The sequence below is a fragment of the Phodopus roborovskii genome, unplaced genomic scaffold (assembly GCF_943737965.1).
Source record: "Phodopus roborovskii unplaced genomic scaffold, PHOROB, whole genome shotgun sequence".
Lineage (NCBI taxonomy): Eukaryota > Metazoa > Chordata > Mammalia > Rodentia > Cricetidae > Phodopus > Phodopus roborovskii.
This window is the reverse complement of record NW_026125391.1, coordinates 23190924-23217185: the sequence shown is the minus strand read 5'-3', so window position 1 is coordinate 23217185 and position 26262 is coordinate 23190924. Positions and strand designations below refer to the sequence as shown.

Here is a 26262-nt window from a genome sequence, read left to right as displayed (position 1 = left end):
AGCTGATGTCTGAAATGCAGGAGGAATGGGGGGAGGGGGTGCCTTGTAAAACAGCAAACGCTAGCTGTCCTGACCACAGGACAGGAGGCAGCTATGGGAAGGGACAGTGTGTGATGTTGTGACCTATGATTCCTTTATCTGGGGCTAAAAAACCCAAATAAACAAAAAACAAACAAACAAACAGCTTAGGAAGAAACCTGGTAGCAGGAGTGAGGGCTGAGCAGGGAATCTTTGCTTGGTTCTGTTTTCAAGGACTACTGGGTTTAGAGAGGACATAAAGATGCTTTGGTCCAGCCCTTTCCCCTATTCTTTCACATGATTTCTGAGTATATACTTAAACTCTTTAACCCAATTTGAAACCCAACCCCTATGGCTTCTTGTTGTGGCTAAGTCCCCTTTTGGCAATGGAAACCCTCTGGCCACATGGAGCGATTCCCATCCTTGTGCTCTCCCTGTGCCAGATGTCAGGGAGACTGCAATAGCATTCCCAAGGTGAGGGGGCATCTTTGCTAACAGTGGGCTCCGAAATGGTCCTCCTGAGACCACTCATGCCTCTGCAGGGGGGTGGGGGCTAACTTCATGCTACTCTGTCCTGATCTCCATTCTCTGGAAGCAGCTATGAAATGCAGGGGCAAAGGTCATCTGTAGAGTCTTATTCTACCAGACAGAAACACAGTGATGCTTCCTGGACCACAGAATCTTCACTGGACAGCTCAGCCAAATCAAGTCTGACTCACCTACTCATGCTCTCCCAAGGTAGAAGGTACCGCTTCTCAACTACCGAACCTCCCCAAGGAGACTCAAGGTTCTCATGGAATGGAAGTCATCTCCAACGACTGAGGAGAGACTGAAGACCCTTACAAAAGGCATTCTGGGGAAATGCCTAGAGTCTGGGTTGGCTCACAGGGTAAGGCTCTAACAAGTGGCCTCAGAATCACTGGGAGAAGATCACATAGAGAATTTCATAGCAACATGGAAGCCACAAAAAAAAAAAAAAAAAAAAAGCCAGCCAACCCTTCTAGACTCCCCCCCGTCCCCCCACCAAAGTAGACTCTGATAGGAGGGAAACAGCTCACACCTATAAGACACTACAGATGTCTCTCACAGCAGAGCTGCCGGGGTGCCACTTCCTAGAGATGCCTAGCAGCAGCAAAGGTGCTGGCATGAAAGGTTAGGGGATGTGAAGGGAGGTGGCGGGAGGGGAGGGTGACTCACCAAGCTGTACATGATGCACACGCCATCCGGGTTCACGGTGAGCGCCTCCTTGTACAGCTGCTTAGCCTCTTCTAAGTTGCCCTTCACCTCAGCCAGCCGGCCTCGCATGTAGAGCACCGAGTGAGAGGTGGGGAAGAGACCAGCAGCCTCCTGGATGCAGAAGCCTGCTTCCTTGAGGTGTCTCTGTTCCATGAACAGCTCAGCTGTGAAGACAGAGGGGCCAAGGGAAGTGTGAGTGGTGGTTAAGTCAAAGGCCCCAGCCCACATCCCTGAGCCAAGAATGCTGACGCTAAGCCCAGGAGTCATGACACAAGGCTACCTTGCTGTGAAGGGTTAGGGTAACACTGGGTATCCTGCTCAAAGTGCCTACTCTTGTCAGTCACCATGCTGGGTAATAACACCACCTCAGCCAATGCCACAGAAACCCCAGAGAAAGTACTTCCCACCCTCACCCCACATTAGAAACGCAGAACCACACAGAGAGAAGCTGATAGAGTTTGTGTCAGGTCGCCTGACTTTAGACCCGGCAGTGCGGAATAGTGTGGCTCAGGGTTGAATGCATGCTTGCTTGCATGTTGTTGAGACGTGTGTTTCAGTGTCTGTCCACTGTATTTGTTCATTGCTTCTCTGGGTGGATGGCGGGATAGGGACAGATCTAGTGACTCTCAGCCTCAGCAGACTAGCCGAGGGACTTACTAGGCCCTGACATGCTCAAGATGAAGTTGGCATGTGCTTGGAGCCCAGGAAGGAACAGAGTATTGTGAAGGATGGGGGCGGAGAGATCTGGGGCCTCTGATGAGGCACACACAGCTCAAACCAAGTGGTACAGTGACATGGCTACCACCTGTATTTAAAGAAGCTGACTGGGAGGCAAACCACAACTTCACAAGCTATTTTGTCTCATTAATCTTTACAGGTAGTCGATATCTTCACTATAAAACATTAAGCTGAGGCAGGGAGGGCCTTGCTCCAGCCCTCTTAAAGAAAGGATAACTGCGGACCGCCCGCCCACCCCAGCCTCTCTAAAGCTGACACACGCACACATGCACCCATACACACACCCTCCCCCCCATAGCCTCTCTCTAATGCTCACACGCCACGCCACACCACACCACACCACACCACACATACACACCCCTTGTGGCCTGCAGGCAGCATCAGATCCTCAGGCAGATAGATCTAGGGGAAGAGGTGCAGTTTCTTCCCATCCCCAGGCAGCTGCCAGAACTGTGCATTTCAGCCCCATACTGCACAGGCGTTCGCCCACCACAGACGCTTTTAGAAATGCCGCTCGCTGGCCCACTCTGCCTTTCTTTCCAAGCAGCCCCCAGGGCTCGGCCGCTCCCTCCAGAAGCCGGTGCCCATGCGGAAGTCACAGAAGGATGGCAACACAGATGGGGAGCGCGGGAGGCCAGCAGAGTCTGGCTTGTGGCTCTGCCAAGAGCTTTTCCTAGCATGGGCTGAATGCTGAGGTTACACCAGTTCAGAGCATGTCTGGGGTGGGGAAGGTAACAGACATTTCCAATGGAAACTCCCAGAAAGAGGTGGACAGACCTGACTCAGGCATCCCTTCTGCCTGTCAGGAGGAGTTTTTAGGCAGGGAGGCTACCTAAAGCTCACTGTGTAATCCAATCAGTTTGCCTCATCCCAAAATATCACAGCGTTTGGAGCACTGTTTCCTAATGGTGGTGAAGGAGCTGGGATAATCTGAGAAGAGAAATCGGAGCAGCCAAACTCTCATGCTGTGGTTAGAGGGACAGGTCAACACCTAAGGCTCCTGTCCTTAGAGGCAAAGTGATATCAGGAGATGGGGGCTTTCAGCCAGGACCTCACAGGGTGAGGCTGGCCAGTGGTCAGGGAGCTGGCTGTCTCCATCAGGCCTCCTTTCCACTCTTCTGCTGAGCCTTTGCACAGGCTGTGCTCACAACTGAGTCTATAAGGTACAACCACACTGAATACCGGCTACATGTTCAGCCCACCCATAAGGAGAGAAAACAGGGAAGTGGCAGTGGCGACCGAGGACAGTGACATGACAGGTAGCATTCCTGGGTGTTACAGGTACAGGGTGGGTCAGGTCAGGGCCACAGTGGTGTGGTCAAGGAGATTTTTCTAGAGGGGTTCACAGTTGAGCAGGTAGAAACAAGGGAGGCCAACCTGCAGGCAGGCTCCGCTGCGGCAAAACCCCCAGGGTACAGCGGAGACACAGGTGCCGTGTGAGGCTTGGTGGAGGGTGGATGCCCACCACACATGCGCGCGCGCGCGCGCACGCACACACACACACACACACACACACACACACACACACACACCAGCCCCTGTCGGGGAGTTCTCTGTGGACAGGAGCTCTGAGGAGCTAGGGTCAGACTCAATGCCTAAACCTCACTCAGCAGCCCCCAGGCTGGGCCCACTTGGCTCTGTCATGACTCATTAAGCTGTTTACAACTTGCTGCCCTGTGCCTCCAAGCCCCTGGGAGACTGTCCCTGGTCCCCACCTTGGGTACCACTCAGTGTGTACACATCAACAGATTTCAATTAGTGCTCCCCCAACCCCACCCTGACTTTCTGAGGCCCTGGGCCCAGTTGAGAAGCCACATCCCAAGGAACACTCCCTAGGAAGTGGGCTCCTCTGTTCTCTGATGGGTCTTTACCACACAGGAAGGAAGCCAGGTGACACGGCCCAGAGGCAGAGGCAGGTCTCCCAAGGGCTCTGGCCCAGGCTCCTTGGCAAGGCCTCCCAACTTGAAAGCAGCCACACAGCCCTGGGGGTTTCGGTATGCCATATCTTCCTCAGCTCCGTGTCCCTGGGCAGGTGCCCTCAGCTACAGCTTGCTGTTTTACCAAACATGGTGCTCTTAGCCAGCCAGCCGCCCAGGCAGCCGCCCAGGCAGCCGGCGGGCCGGCCAGCCAACTGCGACTGCAGAGGGAACCTGGTGGCATGGTGCCCACCACTGCCTGGATCTTCTTCCTTCAGATCCGGTTGTCAGGCCCGCCATGTCCACACCCATGCGTTCCCCTGACCAGGGCGGGGCTAGCACTCATTGCTACTAGCTTAGCCTCATCTAGGGCAGCTAGCAAACCTTTGTTCTAGAATCCTGAGAGTCAAAGCACATCCTTCCCCCTCCCCCAGCCCCTTGTCCCTCTTCCCCCCTGCCACCATCTCAGCCTCCTCGTCAGTCTGTTTCTGGTTTTCCTCCTTTGGTTCCCTCACTATTCTCCTCTGCTTCCTCTCCACAGGGTACAAATGGAGCTTTGCAAGCGTAGCTTTTATTGTTCTTCTCAGAGACATCCTGGCCTCACCCTGCACCCAGAGATGGTTCCAGTAGCCCTGCCACTCCTGCCAAGACCAGGGCTCTAGGCCCCAGACTGGCTAAGTTCACTCCCTGAGGCCCATTGCCACACTCTTGTGCAATGGGGGGGGGGGGTCTTGTCCTTAGCCTGGCCCAAGGCTGAGAAGCAGGGGGCCCTTCCAGAGGGTCTCAGGGCCTTCCCAGGTGAGAACCTGCCAAGACCTCAGAAAAGGGAGCCAACTGAGCAGGGTCTGGGACAGGAAATAGACGAGGATCTTCTCAACCTGTGAGCCATGATCCCCGTGGGTCCAACGACCCTTTCACATCAGAGATTCACATTATGATTCATAACAGTAGCAAAATTACAGCTATGAAGAAGTGGCAATGACATCATTTTATGGTTGGGGTCACCACAGCATGAGGAACTGTATTAAATGGCATTAGGAAGGTTGAGAACCACTGCTCTAGAAGGAATCTGCCTTGCCTGGCCTTGACCTCCATAGTGAGGACATTTTAACCCATATCAAAGGGGGTAAGTGTGGCTCCCACAAAGCAGGCCCTCAGGAGCTGTGGGCCTCAGGATAAGGGCAGAGAGAAAAGGACAGTGGGAATAGGGTGGAGACAGGTCAGTGGGGCACCAGCATTGAGTCCCAGAGAGCATGGCTGCCAGGGCCTAGGACCTCACTGGTCCTGACTGGGAAGCAGGGGAGAGGAAAATTGTAGAAGAGGTCCTCCAAGGTATCAAACACAGGAGGAGCAAGCAAGTAGGAGCCCAGCAAAAAGTCAAAAGACAGGAAGGGAATGGAGAGCAAAGATAGGTAAGAGGGTGGATGCCAGATGGCTTTTGTGATCCTTTCCTATCCTGTGCTGTCAGCCCACCTCTGCCCTGAAAGGCAGGGTCCCTCCTAAGAGCTCTGTTGTAACTTTAGAGTAAACATCAGCCCAGACACACACACACCCAGGGTGGCTTCCACTCACAGGATGAGGCCCCTAAAGCTCTCTGGCTGACTGGGGATTGGAGACCAGGTCCACGTCCTACAAACCCAGAGAGCAGAGAGCCATCCAGGAGTCCTTGAACCTCCAGGGCAGGGGAAGTCCTCGTTCGTGTCTATGCCCCTTTTCTCTGGTACACACTGTAAGCTGTCAGGGATGTTATCAGTAGTGAGAAGGAGGTAGGTGTGTGTGTGTGTGTGTGTGTGTGTGTGTGTGTGCGCGCGTGCGTGCGTGCGTGTGTCCATGTCCTCTTCTGGAAAGGAACTCTCCACATGGGCCTGGTCGCAGCTTTCCCATTCTCACAGACCCATTGCCCTGGAAGCAGGGCCCCTACCGCTCGCCTCAGTGCAAACCCTCCTGGAGGCTTGAGGGAGTGGAAGGAGAAGTAAGTGTGGGAGAGAAGGAGCAAGGCATTCCCAGCCAGGGTTGTTTCTCAATGGAATTTACCGACCAGATTTGGCTACAGTTCACCCCGAACCAAACGGGAGATTAGCTCATTCAGAAACGATGAAGAATCCTTTTCTTCCTTGCACATTCATAGCACCTGTTAGTATTCGTGTGTATGTGGGGGGGGGGCGGGCTGGGGGAGGTGCTGATCACTATATGCTTAGCCCGGGTCAGGTGGGGCACTTTGGGGAGAAGTTGTGGCCTTGGTGACCAGTCCTGGAAGCTTTTCCTCCAATAGGTACTCAGTACATTCTGGTGAAGATGGCAGCCCAGGGACAGATGATACAAATGGGACCCAATATGTTCAAGACGAGGGACCTAGGACACATTCTCTCACTCCCTTCTTGTCCATAGAAGCTGTGCCTCTGTTTATCCCTTGCTTCTGGGAGGACAGATCTCATGAATTAGTGAGGCACAGGGACATGCAGAATAATGCCAGAGTCCTTTGCAATTAGGGACAGTCAAATAAGGGAGCCCCTGCTAATGAATCATGAGGTGAAAGCGATGCATGCAAATTCTACCATGTGCCCTGATGGGAAGAAGGAGAGCCCTTTCCCTCCATGTTTATCTTCTGTCTCAGAATGGGAGTGTCACAAGGAACCACTGTGAACCATACAGATGTGAGCGATACCCTAGAGATGGCGGGCATCGCCTGAGGCTGTAGTTTCTGTATTGTTGAAATAAATGTTGTATAAGACGCCCCAGTTTCGGATCTGTGACCACACCAGATCCGTCTGCTGAAACCATGCTTTCTTCCCAGCTCTGACCTGTATCCATAGGCTGCTCTCAGACTTCTCTGTGCAGGGACATTTATGATAATGTCCAAAGCAGAAAGTGACTTACTGAAGGGTATGTTTATAGTGACACACCCAAATTTTGCTCCAGGTTTTGGAAGGCTTTTCACTTTCCTTGGAGTTATTACCAGCACACACCACTATCCCAGTATAAGGCAATGCACCCAAGAAACACAAGGCAGTTTCAGATGCATCCAAGTGCAAATCCCAGACACATCTGGAAAACAAAGGCCTAGAGAGCTACAGGCAGGGCTCAGGGGTGCAGCCCTTGGAGCTCCCATGACCATGCTGACTCCCAGCAGAGGCTCTGGTATGCCTCTCAGAAGGCAGGGAAGAAAGCAGGAACATCACTGTTTATCACACCTTCACTTCCTTCAGCATTCCCTTTCTTACTGTGCAGCCCAACCCCGGCTCCCCGAGCATCATAAGGAGTCCAGGGATGCTAAATGGGGCAATATTTGCATTCTTGCAATGCTGTCAATCTAGGCTTCCTGTGGATCCTGGTCCATTTTTCCCCCTTCAGATTCAGAGCCACGGCAAGAAGTGCGGGGGCTGGCTGCATACTAATGTGTCCATATGTGGAAAGCATGCCGTGAGTAGCCTTGGGTTCTCATTAATGAGCATCCCAGCTCTGACTTGCCAATACCACCTATCCAGGGAACTGATCGTCTATTGCTTTCTACTCCATCCCCCTCCTTGGAGATGATAGCCCATTCCTATGAGGACAGGGAGGAGGGTGAGACAAACCCAGGGGAAACACGGCCCTGGAGCCCAGTCTTTGGCAGTTTTTGGACCAAAGGCAGGGTATAGGTTCAGGTCTCCTCTCATCCTCTACTTGGCCCAAGATGTTCTATTCTACTGTTCATTCTCATTCTGGATTTTCTTTTCCCTGTCACCCACCACTCCACGGTCAGGTTAAGTCTCCAAACACTTTCTTGCAAGTCACTCCTCGGCATTTCTGTGGGGCCCACGGCCACAGGGTGGCTACAGAAGCCATGTGCTAGGGGCCGAAAACCCACCATGTGCCATACTAACTGCTTTCACTTGTGGATCGGTTATTACACCCCAGGGCTAGCCGGGTATCAGCCTGCATGACTCCAGCCAGGGCTTCCAAAAACCCATCCTCTAGCACTCATTTGCCTGTGGGAACAGTGCTGGCTGGGGATCAAAAGGTATGTCACCTGGACAGCAGTCTCCATGGCATTAGCCCTCTGGACTGTTTATCTGAGCAGCCTCTCCCGACCTCAAACCACTCACATTACTGCCACCAGGAACCTCTCAGGTTAGGGAGGCAGACATTCTCCCCACTGGGCAAAGAAGGGACCCCACAGCCAGCCAGTCAAGACAAGCAGAAACCTCAGGGGAAGGGAGGTGGGTAGTCTTGTTCTTCTCCTGAGGCACTTAGACAAGATCTCAGTATCTGAGTTCTGAGCAGGGATGGGGAACTTTCGGGGTGGCGGGGGAGAGGTAAGTTGGGAAAAAGAACTATACTCAGGAGTATAAGCCTATTAAGTCTCATCAGAAATCTCCACCTCCCCACCTTCATCTGGGCATCTGGTGGTTTCATATGCAGATGGGCATGTCAGTGGATCAGGGGACACTCACCAGCCTGGAGCCAGATCTGTTCCAGCGTGGTCCACAGCTGCATGGGGCCCTGCTTTAGGACTGAGGTCGTTATGGTCAGCTCCGACATGGCCTCCTCCAGCCTTGAGGCAGCAATAGATGACGCCCGCCGAGAGCCTGCCAAATAAGAGGGCATAGGGCTGAGCAGAAGTCAGGGTACCACATGCTGCTGGCCTAGCAGCAGTCAATGCCCAGCAGCACACGGCAGAAGGCATCCAGGGCAGCTGCCAAAAAGCAGCTCGCGGACCCTAGGGAGGGTCTTCTGCCCGCTCCTCTCCAAGGGGAAATCGCCGTAAATGGCAGCAAACATGCTCATCTCACTCTTGCCTTAATGCAGAAAAATAGAAAAATGACCCAATGTTCGACAACAGGGGCTGAGTAAAAACAAGTGAAAGTATGGCCATGCAAGGCTCCGAAGACATTACAACCAACACTCTGTGTGGCACTGGTATGAAAAGGCATTCACATTATTCAGGTGAACGGACACAATCACATTAAAACAACTTAAACATGGGTGTGCATGGGAAGAATGCTAAAAAGCCTTTCCTTGGATGGTAAACGGAGGAGGGGTGATTTTTTATCTTTCTTCTTTTGTGATTTTTGACTTTCTGTTTCCATAGTACACACTGTTTCACTTATGTTAAGACCCCACCCATTTATAACTGGGAGGTAAAAGATCCCTGGGCAATGGCTCATGGCTAACCTATACCCTTGGAGAACCTCTCTGGCTGTGGCCGTGGGTGGTACAGGCCAGACTCAGGATATATAGGCTGTTGACATTTGAAATTCCCTTGCAGGTGAAACACGAGCACTTTCTCTTTCTCAGAGGCAATAAAGGCCCCAATAAACTCAGGAGGCCTGGAGACAAACCAGAGATGACCGGTTTATGAGACAAGGACACAGGAAGCCCTGATAACGATGCAATTCTTCTCTCTTTAATTACACACACCATGCCCTTCCTTGGGGATGGTGGTTCCCCAAGCAGCCAGGCACCCTTGCAGTGTGACTCTGGGGTCAAGCCCTGGGTTTGGCTAGTGAAATCCACTCCATCTCTCTTAACAACAAAGCACAGTGTAACTCAGGTTCCCAGAGGTCGGCAGGGATAAGAACAGTTTTACCAAGTCCCACTGCCCTCACATTTCCATTCTGTGACTAATTTCTCAAGTGTCATTGAGCAAGGTGTTCTGCTGGAAGCAGGTCCTCAGTTTGTAATTCCTGATTCTCATTTGAATTTCATGAGCCCTGGGTTTCAGGGTGAGCTTTTCTAGTAAAGAGTCGTCAAGCTTGAGGAGCTGGAGAGATGGCTCAGTGGTTAAGAGCACTGACTGCTCTCCCAGAGGACCTGAGTTCAATTCCCAGCATCCACATGGCAGCTCACAACTGTCTGTAACTTCAGTTCCAGGGGACCAGATACCCACAGACAGACATACATGTAGGCAAAACATCAATGCACATAAAATAAAAATAAATAAATAAATAAATTTTAAGAGTCAACCTTGAGCTTTGAACCAAACTGAGCTCTGCCCATTCATTTCTGCTTGTGCCCTGGCCACCCCCCCCCCCCCCCAGCCTCTGGCTTTGGTCTGAGGAGCTGCAGTCTCTGTCCAGGCCATATTTCTGTTCCATTCTCTCCCACTCCTCTCCCCACTCTGCTTAGGAGGTATGGACCTTCTTCTGTTGCCCACAATGGGTGGCCACCACCCATCTGTGGGCCAACTGCCAGCCCCACCCAGAGCCAAGATCAACCCCGGTCTTACCAGAGTCTGCATCATGGGCATCTGGCAGGGTCAGGTGAATGCCGTTCTGTTTCTTCACTGCGAGGCCTTCAAAGCTACCATCCCTTTCCAGGCCTCTGGAAGGCAAAGGAGGGCAGGACTCCATGATGCAGAGGTCTAGCATCCCCAGGGCCAGCAGGGAGCACGAGGCAATCCCATTTCAGCAGACTCTGAGGCCAGAGTCTGAGGTGTAGCCAGAGTAGCAGGGAAAGACAAGCAGAAAGACAGACAGACCAGCATGGGTCCTGTACACACAGGCTGACGACAGGAACACACCACCGTATCCATGCCCTCTTTGAAAGTGAGGCCTCTACCTCCAGGCACAGGAACTGCAGGCTGGCTTCTGTCTAAGGACAGCCTGGGTGAAGGTGCAGTTGCCACGCTCAGACTACGGGCAGCCCCAACAGACAAACAACCGTCGTGGTATCATTTTTGTTTTCCATCCATTTCTCTAGGTCCCTACATCTCCCACCCCACTTTGCATGCGGGGGCGGGGGGTGGTGGTGGTGGTACTTTCATTTTCTCAGTGTGGGAGAGCCAAGAGGGAGCCCTTGCTCAGAAAGGCGGCTGTTGCACGCTTGGTCAGCACCTTCTCATGGTCAAAGAAACTCAGGAGGGAAAGGTGCCAGAGGTGTCTTCCCATTGGAGGTACACTAAGATGCTGGCTCCATAGGTGATGGTGTCACAGGCCAGGGCATCTCTGTGGTCCTGACCCGGGTTCACACTGGTCCTGACATGGTTTGTAATTGCTCAGCCATCTTGAGTGGGCTTCAAAGAAAACCACCTCTCCAAGAATAGCAGATCAGGGGTGTCCTTTCCTTTGCCACTGTGGTGGGCTGAATATGAACAGCTCATATATCTGAATGCTAGCACTATTTGAAGGGTACTATTTGAAAGGATTAGAAGAATCGGGAGGTGTGGCCTTGTTGAAGGATGTGTGTCATTCGGGGAGGGCTTTGAGGTTTCAAGCCCTGTCTATCTCTTCTCTGCTCCTCTCTCTTTCTCTCTCCCCTCTCCCTTTTCCCCTTCCCCTGTCTGCCTGCAGATCAGGATGTACCTCTCAGCTACTGCTCCAGCACTGTGCCTGCCTGCCTGTCCCCTGCTATAATCACAATGGACTAAGCCTCTGAAACTGTAAACAAGCCCCAATTAAATGCTATCTCTTATAAGGTTGCTTTGGCCATGGTGTCCCTTCACAGCAATAGAACAGTGACCCAGACTTTCCCTAATCCTGAAAGCACCTCAGTAGGAAGTCAATAAGCCTGAGACAAAAGGCTGAGATGATGTCTTATACCTTCCCGCCTCTCTGATTTTTCTCATGGTTCTTTTGAAAACAAGCAGGAGGCGAGGCTCAGACACCTGCACAGAAGCCTACATCAGTGTTCACTTCCATCCAGGCACCCAGCATACTTTTTCTCTTTTCCCATGAGAGCCTCTCCTGAGGCATTGAAACAGCCTGCCTTGGGGAGACTGTTCCGCATAGTTTATGGTTAACATGTCACATGTTACTTTGAAGGACAGCTGAGTGGCTGCTGGGTGGCAGTAGCTTCAAGAAGGAGGGACTGGGGGTGATGGGAACCAGCAGTGTGGTTTGAGCAGAACACAGGGGCATTGGGCGGGGAGTGTTGCAGGCTGGCTGGGTCCGCGGTGGGTAGATCAGATACTCATGCTGTGGATTTTGGTCTTAGTTTATGATTGCCCCAGATTAGATTTTATAAGCACTGGCTTCTGGTTTATGGCTCTAAGTTTCAAAGAAAACCCCTTCCTGTCTGTCTCCTGAGGCAGCCACGAGGTGCTGGACCCAGATTTGTGGGCCAAGCAGTGGCTTGGTCCTGCTGTATGCTGGGCTCAGGGAGCTGCATGGTTCCCTGAAGAGGCTTCTCTGCATTGTCAGCTCCTCCCACCTCTCGGAATGGACCAGCTTGTGTGTGTTGACTGCGAACATCAGGGTAAGCTCACCTGTCCCTGCCCCTGTGAGAATACCTGGCAGCTCCACAGGCTGCTGCTCTGAGTCAAAGCTACCACTCTGTGGGGCCTTGTCTAGACTGGCCGCTGGGATGTGCAGCCTATCCACCAGCCCGATCAGGAGCAGCCAGCTCCAGGGCAACTCCTGTGCAAACTGAGCCAGGCTGTGAACCTACTCCAGCAAAAGGCATTTGAATGCAAATCCACCTGTATCAGAGCATGGTCCTTGGGCTACTCCTTGTGTAAAAAATCCATCAGCTACAGCTTTCTGGAAGTTTCTGCCGACTAGTTCAGCCCTGCTTTGGAATATTCCAGGCCCGGTAGCCTGCAAAGGGAAGGCTGACTCTGACTGAGGCTTTTGACTCCATCCCATCTCCTGGGTCTCCTGATTTCCCTAGAAGAGAGGTTCCTCTAAGGAGAATGGAGGACTTCTAGGTCCCTGTACATAGGCTCCATGGTTGGGACTCAGGGCTCACTCAATAGGTAAGCAACTGGCAAATTAAACAAAGGCTCCAGACCTCAGCCTCTGATAATGCAGAGGACATGGGTTGCTGATGTGTCACATAAAGTAAGAAGCCTGGGACCTGACTCAGGCACTGAGTGATGGCTTTTCTACCTTCCCACCACCCTGAGCTCAATCTAACCGGGGTTTTGTGTGTGGTACACAAGACTGTTGAGGGATTGAAACTGATCCAAGGATATAAAATATCCCTCAACACCAAGTCCCAAATCTCCATCCAAACCAACAACCACATTGTGTAGGCACTGAGGCCTTTCAGAAAACTGTCACCTGCCAACCCTGCCCTCTACCCTGGGGCAACCCAAGGGGCAAGGATAGCACTTACCCCAGCTGAGAGAAGTTGTAGAGGGTCTGCCACAGTCTCAGCATTTGCCTGCAGGTCACGAGGGCTTCCTCCGGACCCTTCAGCACCTGCTCCAGTTTCACCTTGGTGAACATCAGGCTATGGGGAAGGAGAGCCAGTCAGCAGGCCCTCCAAGGGTGAAGCTGGAGGGTGGCGGTGTGTGGGGGGGTCCCACATGCTCACCACCTCCCCAGCTCACAGAAGGCATGCCTCTGCCATGCCCATCAGACTTGTCTCCATGCCTCAGTTTCTTCCCCTCTTCATACCAAACAATGAGACGATACCTTTCAGCATTTGCTGGTGCCTGCCCTGTCCACCCTACCGCCCGCCTTTGTTGGGCGTATCTCCCAGCCCCACCTGGTGTGTTCTCCCCTACAAGCTGAGCTAAGCACCTTGAGTCTTGCCAACATATGGCCAGGGTTTCTACTTCTGTGCCCAACAAGGCACAGGATGGAGTCTCAGTGAGAACCACTCTTAGAAAACAGTCTTTTATCTCCTGTGTATGGATGTTTTGCTGTGCGTGGATGACTGGGCCACACCCCTGCAGTCAGAAAGCAGCTTCGGATCACTACCTTGAACACATCAGCAGAGGCCAAAGCATTTAACCCAGATCATTAGCACTCTTGGTTCACGAAGGACTAGGAAGGGCCAGGAAGCCCTGCTGGGTCAAGTGCTAGCCTTACCTTGTTATCGAGGCCCACCTGTGCTGGGAGAGGGGACCAGGCGGCATGCAAGTACCACAGTGTATCGGTGTTTCCAGATCAGCACACTGGCAACACAATTATACAGCAGCTACCGGGGCAGCCTTTGCAGAATCTCGGCTGGACCACTGAGACCTGCACATGGCTGGCTGAGTTCCCAGAGTGTTCAGCAAGCAGTGAGGCCCACTGCTGAGATGATCAGCACGACATAGACCTGGTCACTATCTGTGCTGAAGCATGCCTGCTCCAGGAAAGCTGAGTTGTGTTTTCCATAGGCTCTCATGTAGCTAGGATTGTCTAGAGCTCAGCATGTAGCTGAGAACGGCCTCGACCCTCGGCTCCTCCCACCTCTGCCAACCATGTGCTACGAATGCAGATATGTGCCTGCATGAACAAACCTCTTAAAAGAGGCTGCATCTGGCTGTGAACCGACACTCCTGAAGGAATCCGTCTGCCGAGGCTGACTGGCTGATCAGTGTCAGGACCATGGAGAATGGAATACTGCAGGTCCAGAGGCTAACTACCTGATCTTAGAATAAGTTCTGGGCCCTCCTGAAAAGCCATTCCTTGCCTACATCGATGTTGGAACTAAGTCACAGTGACTTAGCAAGCAACTACCTTCTAACAATCCCAAAACCAAGTACACCATCAGATAGCACCCAGAACATATAGAAAAGCTTCCCACATCTCGCTGTCCCTGCCTCTCTGATGTACCCACCAGTGTTATTTATTTTGGTTTTTTTGAGACAGGGTTTCTCTGTGTAGCTTTGGAGTCTATCCTGGAACTCACTCTGTAGCCCAGGCTAGCCTCAGACTCACAGAGATCGGGCTGCCTCTGCCTCCCGAGTGCTAGGATTAAAGGCGTGTCCCACCACAGCCCAGCCCCACCAGTGTATTTTAAACATGCCCAGATTTATGACTTTCTCTGTTATGCCACAACTCTAAAACCTTTTAAAATGGCTTCCATGTTGGAACATGGTATTTGGGGTAATCTAAATCTGTGTTCCCGGGACTGCGGTCTGATGTGGGATGTCCTTCTATATGCTGTGAATGTGTGTTGCTTTTATCAGATGATGAATAAAGCTGTTTTGGCTTATGGCAGGGCAGAATATAGCTAGGCAGGAATACAAGGAAAAAGAAAGTAGAGTCAAGAAAGATGCCAACAGCTGTAAGAAGAGTAAGATGTCAGACCATTACTGGTAAGCCACAGGCCACATGGTGATACACAGATGAATAGAAATGGGTTTACTTAAATGTAAGAGCCAGTTAGTAATAAGCCTGAGCCACTGGCCAAACAATTATAGTTAATATCAAGCCTCTGAGTGGTTATTTTATAAGTTACTGTGGGACTGGGCGGGACAACAGAAAAGTTTCTGTCTATAGTGGTCATTCAAAATGATTCCAGAGTAAACTAGCTCTTATTCCTTTAAGACAAGAGCTATGGTTTTTGTTTTTTTTTTTTTTTTTTTTTTTTTTTTAATGTCAACACTGTTTTGTGTGATCTTAGAGATTTACACTGAGCCTCTTGCATGTTACAAAAGCACCTACCAAATTTTTTGTTGTTTTTTGGTTTGGCTCTTGAAATAGGGTCTTGCTATGGAGACCTGGCACACCTAGAACTCTTCATGTAGACTAGGCTGTTCTTGAAGTTGTGGATGAACCACTTGTCTCTGGGACTACAAGCATGTACCATCACGCCCAGCTCAACCCAGACTGTAAGCTCCAGTTTCCCCAACCCTTCTACAACCCTTCTTGAACATCGGCTCACGACCCATGCTCTGTGAATGAGGTCCTGAGGGCAGGAACTGGGCAGAACAGGGCCAAGCCCTGAGGGGACAGCTGCGGGGATAATGGGGGCCACTAGCATCTCTCCTTCCCAGGTCCCCACAGAGCCCAATATGCCAATGTTAGGAGGTGCCTCTGCTTTCGGGAATATGAAGTAGGAGAGACAAGTAAGTTCTGCCTTAAGGCAATAATTAGAGTGCTATAAATGTTAAAATGCTGTGTGTTTGGATCTGACCCCAGTGTAAGGGAAGGAACAAGGAAGGGGGTCTTGCTGGAGCTGGGTGGAGATAGCTGGGAGTATAGGAGTGTGGGAGAGTATCGGAACTTGAACTGGGCAGGAAGACAGTGAGTGGCACTTAGAGCCAGGGTGTTGGTGGGGGTGGGGGCCAGCCTAGGCCAACCTTCCCTTAGGTAGCCAGAACAGCAGTTCTAGGCCAGTTACCAGGGCTGACCAGCCCCCAGCTTTCTGGGACTCTCCACAGACAGCCTTCTCAGCCAGGGCCCCCTTCCCACTGCTGCCACTAAGTCATACCGAAATCCCAGTGTCAGAGCTAGGAGGGTTCCTGGGAGAGGCCAGAAGTGTCATGCACATGGGATAGACAAAGCTGAGCTGGACAAACAGCCTCTATCAACACAGGCTATGTCCTGCTGGTGGTTGACATTCCACTCGCATGAGCGACCTGGAGTGGAATTTCTCAACCCAACCACATCCTCCCTGGGTTGGGCCAGAGGTTCCAACATCACCCTTGAGTGTGAGCCCCAGGCTGAGGGGCCCGAGGCTCCAGATTAGCTCCTGAGGAAAATTCCTTGGTAGGTAGTTGGACACTGCCAGAGGAATCTTACAACAGAACTTGTCTGGCCTGATGTCCACGCCATCAGGACACATGCACCAGTGTGGCTTCTTCCCCTGTGACCTTGGGCTAATGGCATTGGTGTCAACAACTCCTTGACACTTTTTCCTGCTTTGTTTCACAGTGTGGCCTCTGCTGGGGCTCACCCTTCCCCCTGCCACATCTCCTACACGGATGTCACCTCCAACTTTCTCAGTATCTCCATGGGGCTGTGTCTTAGGCTTTCTATTGCTGTGAAGAGACACCACGACAACTCTTAGAAAGAAAAACACTTAACTGAGGTTGTGGCTTACAGTTCAGAGGTTCAATCCATTATCATCACGGTGCAACGTGGTGCCTGGGAGTATGGCAGTGGGCAGGCAGACATGGTACTGGAGAATGCAACATCTTGATCCAAGGGCAACTCGGACACTGGGTGGTATCTTGAGCATCCATCAGACCTCAAAGCCCACCTCCACAGTGACACACTTCCTCCAACAAGACCACACCCACTCTAACAAGGCCACACCTAATAGTACCACTCTCTTCGGGGGCCATTTTCTTTCAAACCACCACAAGTTGTACGCACCCCTTTCCAGTTTAAGCCTTCACAATGTCTGGAAGTGCACACTGTTGGCCTGTCTCGAACTCAGGGATCTAACAACTCAGGTTCATAAAGAATATGAATCCAGTTCTTCTCACAAAGACATTTGTATCTAGCCCAGAAAATGAATCATTCCCTACCCAACCATTGTGACTGGTTGGAGGTATGGTCATGGCCTCATCAGAACCCTGTGCTTCCAGGGGAGCTTCTAGGGTACAGGTAAGGCAGAGAACAAGTTTGGCTCTCCCCCACCTTCAGGCCCATCACACGCCATATAGATGAGTCTAAAAAGTCTTTGAATAAGTAATAAGACTTTAGGAAAAATTCCAAGGCTCAGGTCCTCCTTCAAGAAGCCCCTAGGTAGACTGTGTATTCAGTTGGTACTTAATTACACGCCATGTCTCTCTCTCTTGCTTAAAAATTTAATAATAAAGATAGGTTCATATGAAGTTGTTTTAGCCAGATGGTCTAGGAACAAGTGTGTGGCCAGTCCTGGTGTAGGTAGGAAAGTCACCATTTATCTTTGTGTCCCCTTGGCTTGCGCCAACATGGCCAAGAAGTTCTACCAGCTCGCTCATGGAGCAGCAGTGTGTCTGGCTTCCCTACTTCCTGGGTGGGCACTTAGCACACAGTGTATACTTAGCCTGGGAGTCTGATCACTTGAGTTCTTATAGCTGCAGTGTGGGAGGAACACACAACACCAGGCAGGCGACATACTGGTCAATTCCAGCCCAAACTGCTCACAAACAGGTCTGACCTCACAGGACAGGCTCTGGGGAGGTTCTAGGTGTGCCTTGTGGGTTCTAGATGTGTTGAGTGGGTCTCAGGTGTACCGCATGGGTTCTAGGAGTGCTGTGGGTTCTAAGTGTGGTATATGGGTATCTGGCTCTTTCTGACTGGGGATGGAGGCCTTCCTCTCTGGGGTCAAAGGCAAAAATGTGTCAGGCACTCTGACAGAAGCTATTCCAGGAGAGGGAGGGTCAGCTTTGGCCACATTATTGTCATTAAACTGCATCATGAAAACTGGCCTGGGCGATGGAAACTTGGACCAAGGTCCCATCTCTGTTGAGCATGTCACAGGTTCCAGACCTGTAAAACAGGAGGGAAATCACCTACTCGCACACTCCCCAAGAGGCTGAGCCCTGATGAGCTAGGAGCAGCAACTGAGAAACCCCAGGGAAGCACCCAGCTATCCACAGCTCAGCCTGCCTGATGCTCAAGGCAGGTTCCTCCTTGGAAGCTGAAACCCTATGAGACTCTGAAGACATTTCTAGGCCAGCTGTCTCTGAAGGCTTTGGAAAGAGCCTGAGCTTCCTGGCCTGTTCTGTAGCCTCTGTGATGAACTGGAAAGCAGCCTTAGTTGTGATAAACCTCTTGCAAATGCCTGGTCCTAGCAGGGAGCTAGAGACAGAAGCCCACTGTCTAGCTCAGCTCTCCTGAGCGTGGCTCAGGCTCAGGCTCCCTCACAAACATCTTAACTGTTCACCTCATGGACCGTGTTACGGTAAGGGAGTCACCCTGGCCCTGGCTCACTTCCTGCCAAATGGGATCAGGGGGAACTTCATTCTTTCCAGTTCATTTTGTGTTCTCTCTCTGCGAATACCCCAGCCTCTCTGAATGAGACTACGCAGCTGGGAAGCTGAGTCAGGATGACCTAGGCCCTCCAGTGCCTGCTCATGCTTCCCCTTGAGAACTGTTAGCTGTTGTTCTCAGACCTGTCTTCCTGCCAGACCTGGGTTTGTCTAGGTTGGGGCTACGCTCTTATCTCCCAGTGCCTTTCATTCAGACCCAACAAACAAACCTGTGCCAAAGCACGAAACAATGTAGTTGAGCCAGAAGGATTTCTCAAGGCCTAGAAAGCCATGGATGTCCCCAGGACCTGAGCAATTTGAAGGGAGCAAGCCTTTGGGGTTAGCTTCCAGAACGTTCCATTCTCCCTGGGCCCACTGGTCCCCGCTGTGCTCTTGAGGTCTTGGGAAATTTTTCTTGCTCTCCCTGGCTCCTTAAAGGGTGGCAGCAGGTGCGGCAAGTATAAGGAAGGGAACATTATCTCTTTAAAGGACAGTAATTAGTAATTCTGGCTGGGCCTGCTACACTGTTTTAATGAAGAGTTCTATTTTTATAGAAAACATATAATTGAGTGAAAAAGCAGGCTATTCTCTGGGTGAGGTGGCCACACCTCTGTAAAGTCTAACTCCTCAGGCCAGAGCCTGCACACAGCATGGGATCCACGTGAAGGGTTCCCTGGCTTCCCCAACCCAGACACAGAAAGCCACGCCGACTGATGACTCAAGTATCCCTGCTTCTAGCCATGGAGCCTGAGGTAAGACACCTGCATTCAGAGCCTCACCCGAGAAATGGCAATAGTTCCTGTCACTCCTAGGGCTGCTGGGAGGGGAACAGGAATGGTGCAAGAATGGGATGCCCATCGGTTTATAGCATGTCATAGTATCTAGCTATCACTGGCACAGGTTCTAGTCCCTCCTCTGCCCCTCACTGGGTATTTAATCTTGATTAATATATTATCTAACCATACCATTAATTTCTTCATATGAGAGCTATAAGGTCAAATCATGGTGGGTGTGGTGATGCATGCCTCTAATTCAAACACTTAGGAGGTAGAGACAGGAGGGTCAGTAGTTCAAGGCTAGTCTAGGCTACATGAGATCTTGTTTTACTAAAAATAATACCAAACAAAAAGTCAAAAACCCCAAACAAAAACAAAACAAGAAACCACCAAACAAACAATTAAGCAGGATCAGGGCTGTGAGATGCCCAAATCCTTCATGTTCCCTCCCTTTTCCTCCTCCCTCACCATGAGTTCCCTTTCCTGCCAGTCTGAGAGTCTCCTGATGTGTACACATGTCCAGCCTTGCATCTATCCTCCATCCTCCATCAGCGTAGGAGACAAAGGAGAGCCCACAGAGGACTCTCAAACTCAAATGATGTGGGGAGGAAGGGCCAGCATGAAGTCTTCAGTGGAGTAGCTCAGCTTTGAAGTGTGCAAGCTCAAGGATGAGGAAGTCTCGGAGGGGGGGGGGGAGTAAATCTGGATGCCCGACAGGTCAGGAGGGTAACTGGGAGGGCCAAAAAGCAGGTATCAAGGTCTGGAGTAGCCACAGAGGCCCCCCATCTCATGACATGACGGTGACAGGGAGCAGCTGTACTCCCCACCCACAGCACTAGCCAGTCCTCTGTCAGTCTGTAATCACCTGGCTCTTTTAAGGAAGCCCAGATCTTGTCTAGGGTACCAGGATCATGCTAAATGATGCAGAGCTCCCCGGATCCTCCAAATCCCACTGGGAAAGAAAGCCATGAGGGCACGGGATTGATCACACACACTCTCTCTCTCTCTCTCTCTCCCTCTCTCTCTCTCTCAAGGACGTGAGTTTTTATAGGGACTTTAACAGGAATAGCCTCCCAGAAAGGAGGAGGGCCATCCCTATCCTAGTTTTATTACTTTCCCCAAAACTAATCTTTAACACTCAAGGGACCCTTTTTAGCGGTTCTTCACCCCAAAGCTAATGGTTTTTCCCTGGTGTGGAGGATTACTGTGGTCCCTGTTCTCTAATCCTTGAAGGCTCACAGTGATCCTCTACCTCTTAATGAATTTAACTCGATCCCACTCTGAGCTTTAAAAAGCAGAGGCCCAAAAGCCTCAGCTTCCTGAAGTAGCTCCTGCCCTTCAAAGGCCCTGCCCCACCTGGGAGGAGCCCGGGCCGCAGACCAGGCACACCATGCCCTGCACAGGCTCTTCCCATCTGTGTGTACTGCCAACTTCAGACGGACCCCATCAGACCATTCTGACACTCTTGACTTCCTTCCGCCACCAGGCCACCTGCAGACAAATTCCTAATAACCTCACCAGACTTGAACGTAAAGCACACAGCATAGGGCCTTGCCATTTCAGGCAGACCATCTGAGAAGATCTAAGGTAGGACAAGGGTAGGGTCTGGCCTCAGTTTCCTTATGTATCATCTCTGTCCAGCATGCTCACCAACCCTCAAAGGCCTGCTGCCTTCCCATTAAAGAGGCAGGCTAGCCCTGCTCTTGTGGGCAGAGTCCTCTCAAGTCACACAGAGTGGAGACACAGAGGTGCTCACCGGATAGCTGAGGAGGGGAAATGCTGAATGTCAACCCGGCTCAGCCAAGGAGGGGCTGACCTTTGAGAAGGATCTGACCGGTGCCAGTGATTATGCCTGGCTTAGCACTTCCTCAGCCACATGGCCAGCGAATCCTGGCTGCTGTCCCCATGCACTGTGGCAGCCAAGCATGTTTAATGAACCCAGCAACGTGATAAACTATGTTTGTGTTAATCCCTTTGATTCCAACCCCCTCCGTGAGCTTCGGTATTCCAAGCATCCTTTGATGTGTCCTTCATCAGAACAATCAAATAAACACACTGGATTTAAGGCAGAAATGCTAACAGGAGTCCCAGGGCTCTTTTCATCCCTTCTACTTGGTGGATTGTACCTCCAGAAATAGGGCATGTGCAACCTGAAAAATAGGTGAAGGGGGCCAGGTGGCTCAGAGAAATGCCCTGGAGGTTCAACTTTAGCCTTCACTGGATCTGGCTATACTACAGTCTGGCTCCAGCTAATACCTAGTTATTTCACCTCAAACATTTTCCAAAACAGACCTGGTTTCCTGGGGGCAGATGGCTACAAGTAGTGCACTTGTTTATCTGGGGCGAGCAGTAGCTTGCGGAGAGGGCTATATTGTTCCTACCCTGGCAAGTGCCTCTGGGATGCCAACACACCTTCCCTCAGGACTTGCAAGTCTCCTGGGTCTAGGGGCTGGGCCAGCAGGGGCTCTCATGAATGCCTATTCTGGCAGATAAGGGGTGGGTAGGTAGTCCTGCCCACTGTGGAGTAGGGAAGAGAACACATTTACTCCTGTGTCACCTTAGGTATGCCCTGGGCCCTCAAAGTCAGCCTGGCACTCTGCCAGGGCTGGGCAGAAGAAAAATGACTGACAGCTCAGTTATTGGAAAGCTCCCATCATTAGCCTAGGAGCTTTGTTTGGTTTCTATGGTGACCTTCACTACAAGGGCCTGACTCAAGCTGAAGGAATGTGTTACCTAAAACCACCGCCAGAGCTCATGGCTTTAAGGAAGTATACTCATCAGCAGTCCTTTCTCTCCACCCCATAGCCCTGTGCCTCCTGGTCAGGCTTCCCAGCTGCCTCTTCCATGAGAAGGGAAGGACCAGCAAAGACAACTCTGGGCTTGCTTCAAATTCTCACATTCCCCACAGGAAGCCTGTGGCCTGCCTGCCTTGGGTCTCCTGGCCAGCTGGCACACATATGGCTCGGGCTTAGTCGGAAGCCCATGGGATTTCAGGAAGCTGCCGGGGGTATCTGGTTCCTGCCATACCAGGTTCACACTGTCCCCACGAGGCATCGTGTCTGTCTCATCACGTTTCTGCCTTTTTAAACCTGAGCCACACTAGACGAAGGCCATCTTACAGCATGGAACCGAAGGTCCCCTGCATTTTGCTTCCTAGTCCCTGAGTCAGAAGGGTTTTCAGAAGCTGGACGCAAGAAGACTGGGTTCTGTTCTGCATGCCTAGATGGTGCCTGTGTGGGAACAGCAATCTCTCTACGATGGACTTCACAAAAGTTCTGCTCTGCATGCTTAGACAGTGCCTGCTGCCCATGGGGCAACAGTGACCTCTCCATAAAGACTTGGACCTGCTCCCCAGAGCTGTGCCATCACTGAGCCCTGTCCCACCTTCCTTCAGCTCCTGACTCCACACACTCAGTCCCAGGTGTCAATGGGACTGCGTGTGGCACCCCCTCCACACTCTGACCTTAGATACAGTTGTCCATCAGCCCATGGCCTTCTTAGTCTGTGTCTCACAGTACACTTCAGAAGCAGAAGAGGCAGGGCCGATTTTTTAAGGGGGCACAAGTTGCTGTGGTTGGCACGGGTAAGTAACAAGTAATTCAAGGGCAATGACTTAACTAGCTGTTACTAGGATACACTCATAAGCTAGGGGTCCACTTACCTGCCAGCTTCCTCCTTTGCTTAGGCTGCTCCCAAGCAGTGGCAAAGCAGGTAGCCCTACATGGATCTGCTGGCTTTCCTCCCTGGGGGACAGTTCTTGAATCTGCTGCATTGATGGCTTTGCAGAGGGAAAAGTCTCTAGGTGGCTTGGCCACCAGGATAATGGCTGCAAGGTACTCGGTGGGAGACAACTTATATCATGAATCTATGAGTATTCTGAGAATAGACTTGGTTAGGGACAATGAGGTCAGCCAAGGGGGTTTGGTCTGTGCTGTTTTGCTGAGCGATATTTAATTAACTGCTAGCAACAGCTGGAGCCACACATGGCTCGCTCCCAGCTCAGGGAGCGGCTGGAGAAGGCAGGGCTCACAGTCCATTGAAGAGCAATGACATTTTTCAGTGATCCTTGACCCGTAATGGACTCAATGACATTTCCTGCTGATCCATGGGTTTTTGTACTCCAGGGTTTCATCTGTGGGGAACAGTATTGACTTATTTGCAAAGGGATATGGTCACTCAACAGACTCAGGATGTGTGTGTGTGTGTGTGTGTGTGTGTATACATACATACATATATACATATGTATGTATATATATATTTTTTCTTTCCTATAAGAAAGGTTTCTTTTCTCACATTCTGATGGCCTGAATTGCGCATATTCCTATTCTGGTTAGTTTTGTAACCTTCTAGGGCCAGAGCAGATCAAAGAAGAGTTCCTGAGACTGGGAACTGATGGGCTCAAGATTAAAAAATGACCTCTCTGCCTCATCGGACCCCCCCCCCCAATTGAGCACACTAAGTGGGGGAATTCTCTTCGGGGTAGAAAGAATGCACTCATTCCCTACAACTCTGCAAACACTCTGTACCGACAAGGATCAGTAATGTGCAGGTTCTCACACCCTAGGGCTCCTGTTGTCCCTTAATGCAGTCTCTGGAGGCGAGCAGTTCCCATGGCATAGGCTGCCCCCTTAAGGATCTGCCTGCAGAAGCAGAGGCACTATTTTCCAGGCAACTCCCCATAAGCATGAGGGCAGGGAGTAACAAAAGGGAAGCTCCAGGGAGTGGGCAAAGCTAGGCTTCGAAAAGGCAAACAGTATAATCTACACCCCACCCCCACCACCTCTCTGGGGTCTTGGCCCATCCAGGAACTCGCTGAAAGCTACCTCCTTGCCTGCAGGTAGAAAACGTTCTCATTCATGTACACCCAAGGGGTCCCTCTCGAAGGGGTTGTGGTAGATGTGGTGTGCGCTTGGATTTGCACCAAGCTCAAAGCCAAACCTCTCTATCTGATGGTAAGGACCTTTCGGGGGAATAGGGCACACCTAGCTGAGGTGAAAGGAAGGTGTGAAGAGTGCAACCATGTAGAGCCACTCATACCACAAGCAAGCAGAGTGAGGAGGCTGCCAAACCAGCCCGGGAGCAGGGAGATGGGAAAGAACCCACTGGGAGGAAGCATCTTCCTGGGGTGGTCCAGGGCAGCAAAGGGGTGAATCCCATTATACCCCTGTACACTTCACATTGCTTGGGGTTCAGTCAGACTTTCAGCAAGGGCCTTAGCCATCAGAGCATGTCAGTGAGGCACACAGGACTAGAAGGACATGTGAAACCATGAAGAGATAGATGCTGAGGAGCAAAGTGGGAGAGCCAGGAATGGAAGGGCGTGACCCTGCTCCTTCCTGCATCACACTGAGGTTTCCATGGAAGATCTCATTTGGAAAGGACTTGTGGCTAAAATAACATTTAGTGCCACGGCCCTCCTTGCATCTTGTCTCTTCGGTGCTCAGCCCTGGCAGTGGGCAGGAAGCTCCTTCTCTTCTTACCCTAGGGTTCAAAGCTTCTTGGTTTGAGCATTTCCTTTCCCATTTAGCCCAAACGATAAGAGTAAATAAATACACATGTGTGCACAGGCACACACAGATACGTGCAGGCATGTAGACAACACACAGGCTGGCACGCAAGCCAGCAGCAACATCGAGTCAGGGCCTGCCTGATGGAGTTTGGAAAAAGCAAGGTACCTCTGTGAAAAGCAGAGGCTGGGAAGATGGCTGAGTGGGTGAAAGCACTCACTGCCAAGCCCAGAGACCAGGGTTCTAGTCCCAGGACTCATGTGATAGGAAAGAACTGACTACCTCAAGTTACCCTCTGACCCCCACACCCCATATAACTGCAATTTTTTAATTAAAAATAAAACATGACCACCCGCTACTGCTGCATTCTGCATTATCCCTGGGACCCCTGTGTCCACACCTGATCTACCTGTGTTTTCTAATTCTGGAATTGTGCCGTATAAAATGAATAATCATTTCTCCAAGACTGGAGCAAGGTTCAGAATCAGGGCTACTCCTCAATACAAGGATGGATTATCAAAGTGGATAAATACTAATACCTGCCTGTGAACAGCTGAGACCCACTGGGGCAGGGTAGTGGGGTATGTGAGGAGGACCAGATGGGATCAGGGATTGGGCTGGGGTAGTTTAGACTGCAGATAGCAGACAGTCTGGGCAATGAGAAGCAGGGAGAGGCCCAGGGGTCATCAAAACATGACCTCCCCCTGGATCCCTTCATGGCCATGATGTGGCTTTTGCCTTGACTAGATCTGCTGCCCTGGTCTGATGGCAGTAGGTCCCTTGTGGTAGGCAGGGGGAGGAGACCCGGTCCTCTCCACCTGTTGCTGCCTTGTCCCAGTGCAATGTGAACCTGCTCTAAGAAGCAGGGTGTGGGATTGGTGTCATAAACATGAAGGGCCAGGGTCACCCTGGAGGAAGATACTTTTTCCCCGGCTTCTAGGATGCAGTTGGGCACAGCTCCTTTGTCGACCCAGCTAGTTTTAGAATTTCATCCTTGGCTAGCTGTGTCAGGGTCATGGTTAAGGCACATGCCTTACCCAGTGGTACCCTCAGTGGACTAGAGGGATGGGTGGAAGCACTGTACATACACAACCTAGCAGTTTTCCTCTCTGGGCCCAGGAGCACTATCCACCAAGCACCTTGTGTGCACACTGCCACAGTCCCTTGTCATTCCTACCCCACCTTGTCCCTCTACCCAGCAAGTGTCTAATCAGTGGACACTTACACTCGAATATCTCACTACACTCTGTGTACTGGCTACAATGTGACGAGCTGAGGTGGGCACAGGCAACTATGCAATAGCCACCATGGCCAGCCCGCCACCCAGCACTGAACTCAGCAGACTCACTTGAAATTCTCAGGGTATTCGGCGATGGCCATATTGATGACATCCAAGGCATGCTGGTTATGCTTCTGGGCCGAGAAAAGCAGTGCTAGCAAGTGTAGGACATTGGCATCGTCCCTGCACACCTTCAGGGCCTCCTGAAGATGCTCCATGGCGCTGGAGATCTGCCGAGAGAGACCAC

The 26262-nt window shown here is 51.4% G+C and overlaps 1 protein-coding gene across 2 annotated transcripts in view; it reads right to left on the bottom strand.

The window, feature by feature from the left end:
• Ttc7a (tetratricopeptide repeat domain 7A) overlaps positions 1 to 26262 on the bottom strand; it is a 103938-nt gene that overhangs the window by 9341 nt on the left and 68335 nt on the right. For both annotated transcript variants that reach the window (XM_051175222.1, XM_051175223.1), the window contains exons 15-19: positions 26085 to 26245; positions 12945 to 13061; positions 10117 to 10211; positions 8342 to 8476; positions 1216 to 1418 (exon numbers count right to left, since the gene is read on the bottom strand). In XM_051175222.1, coding sequence (XP_051031179.1) covers positions 1216 to 1418; positions 8342 to 8476; positions 10117 to 10211; positions 12945 to 13061; positions 26085 to 26245 — 711 coding nt within the window. The remainder of the gene's footprint in view (positions 1 to 1215; positions 1419 to 8341; positions 8477 to 10116; positions 10212 to 12944; positions 13062 to 26084; positions 26246 to 26262) is intronic.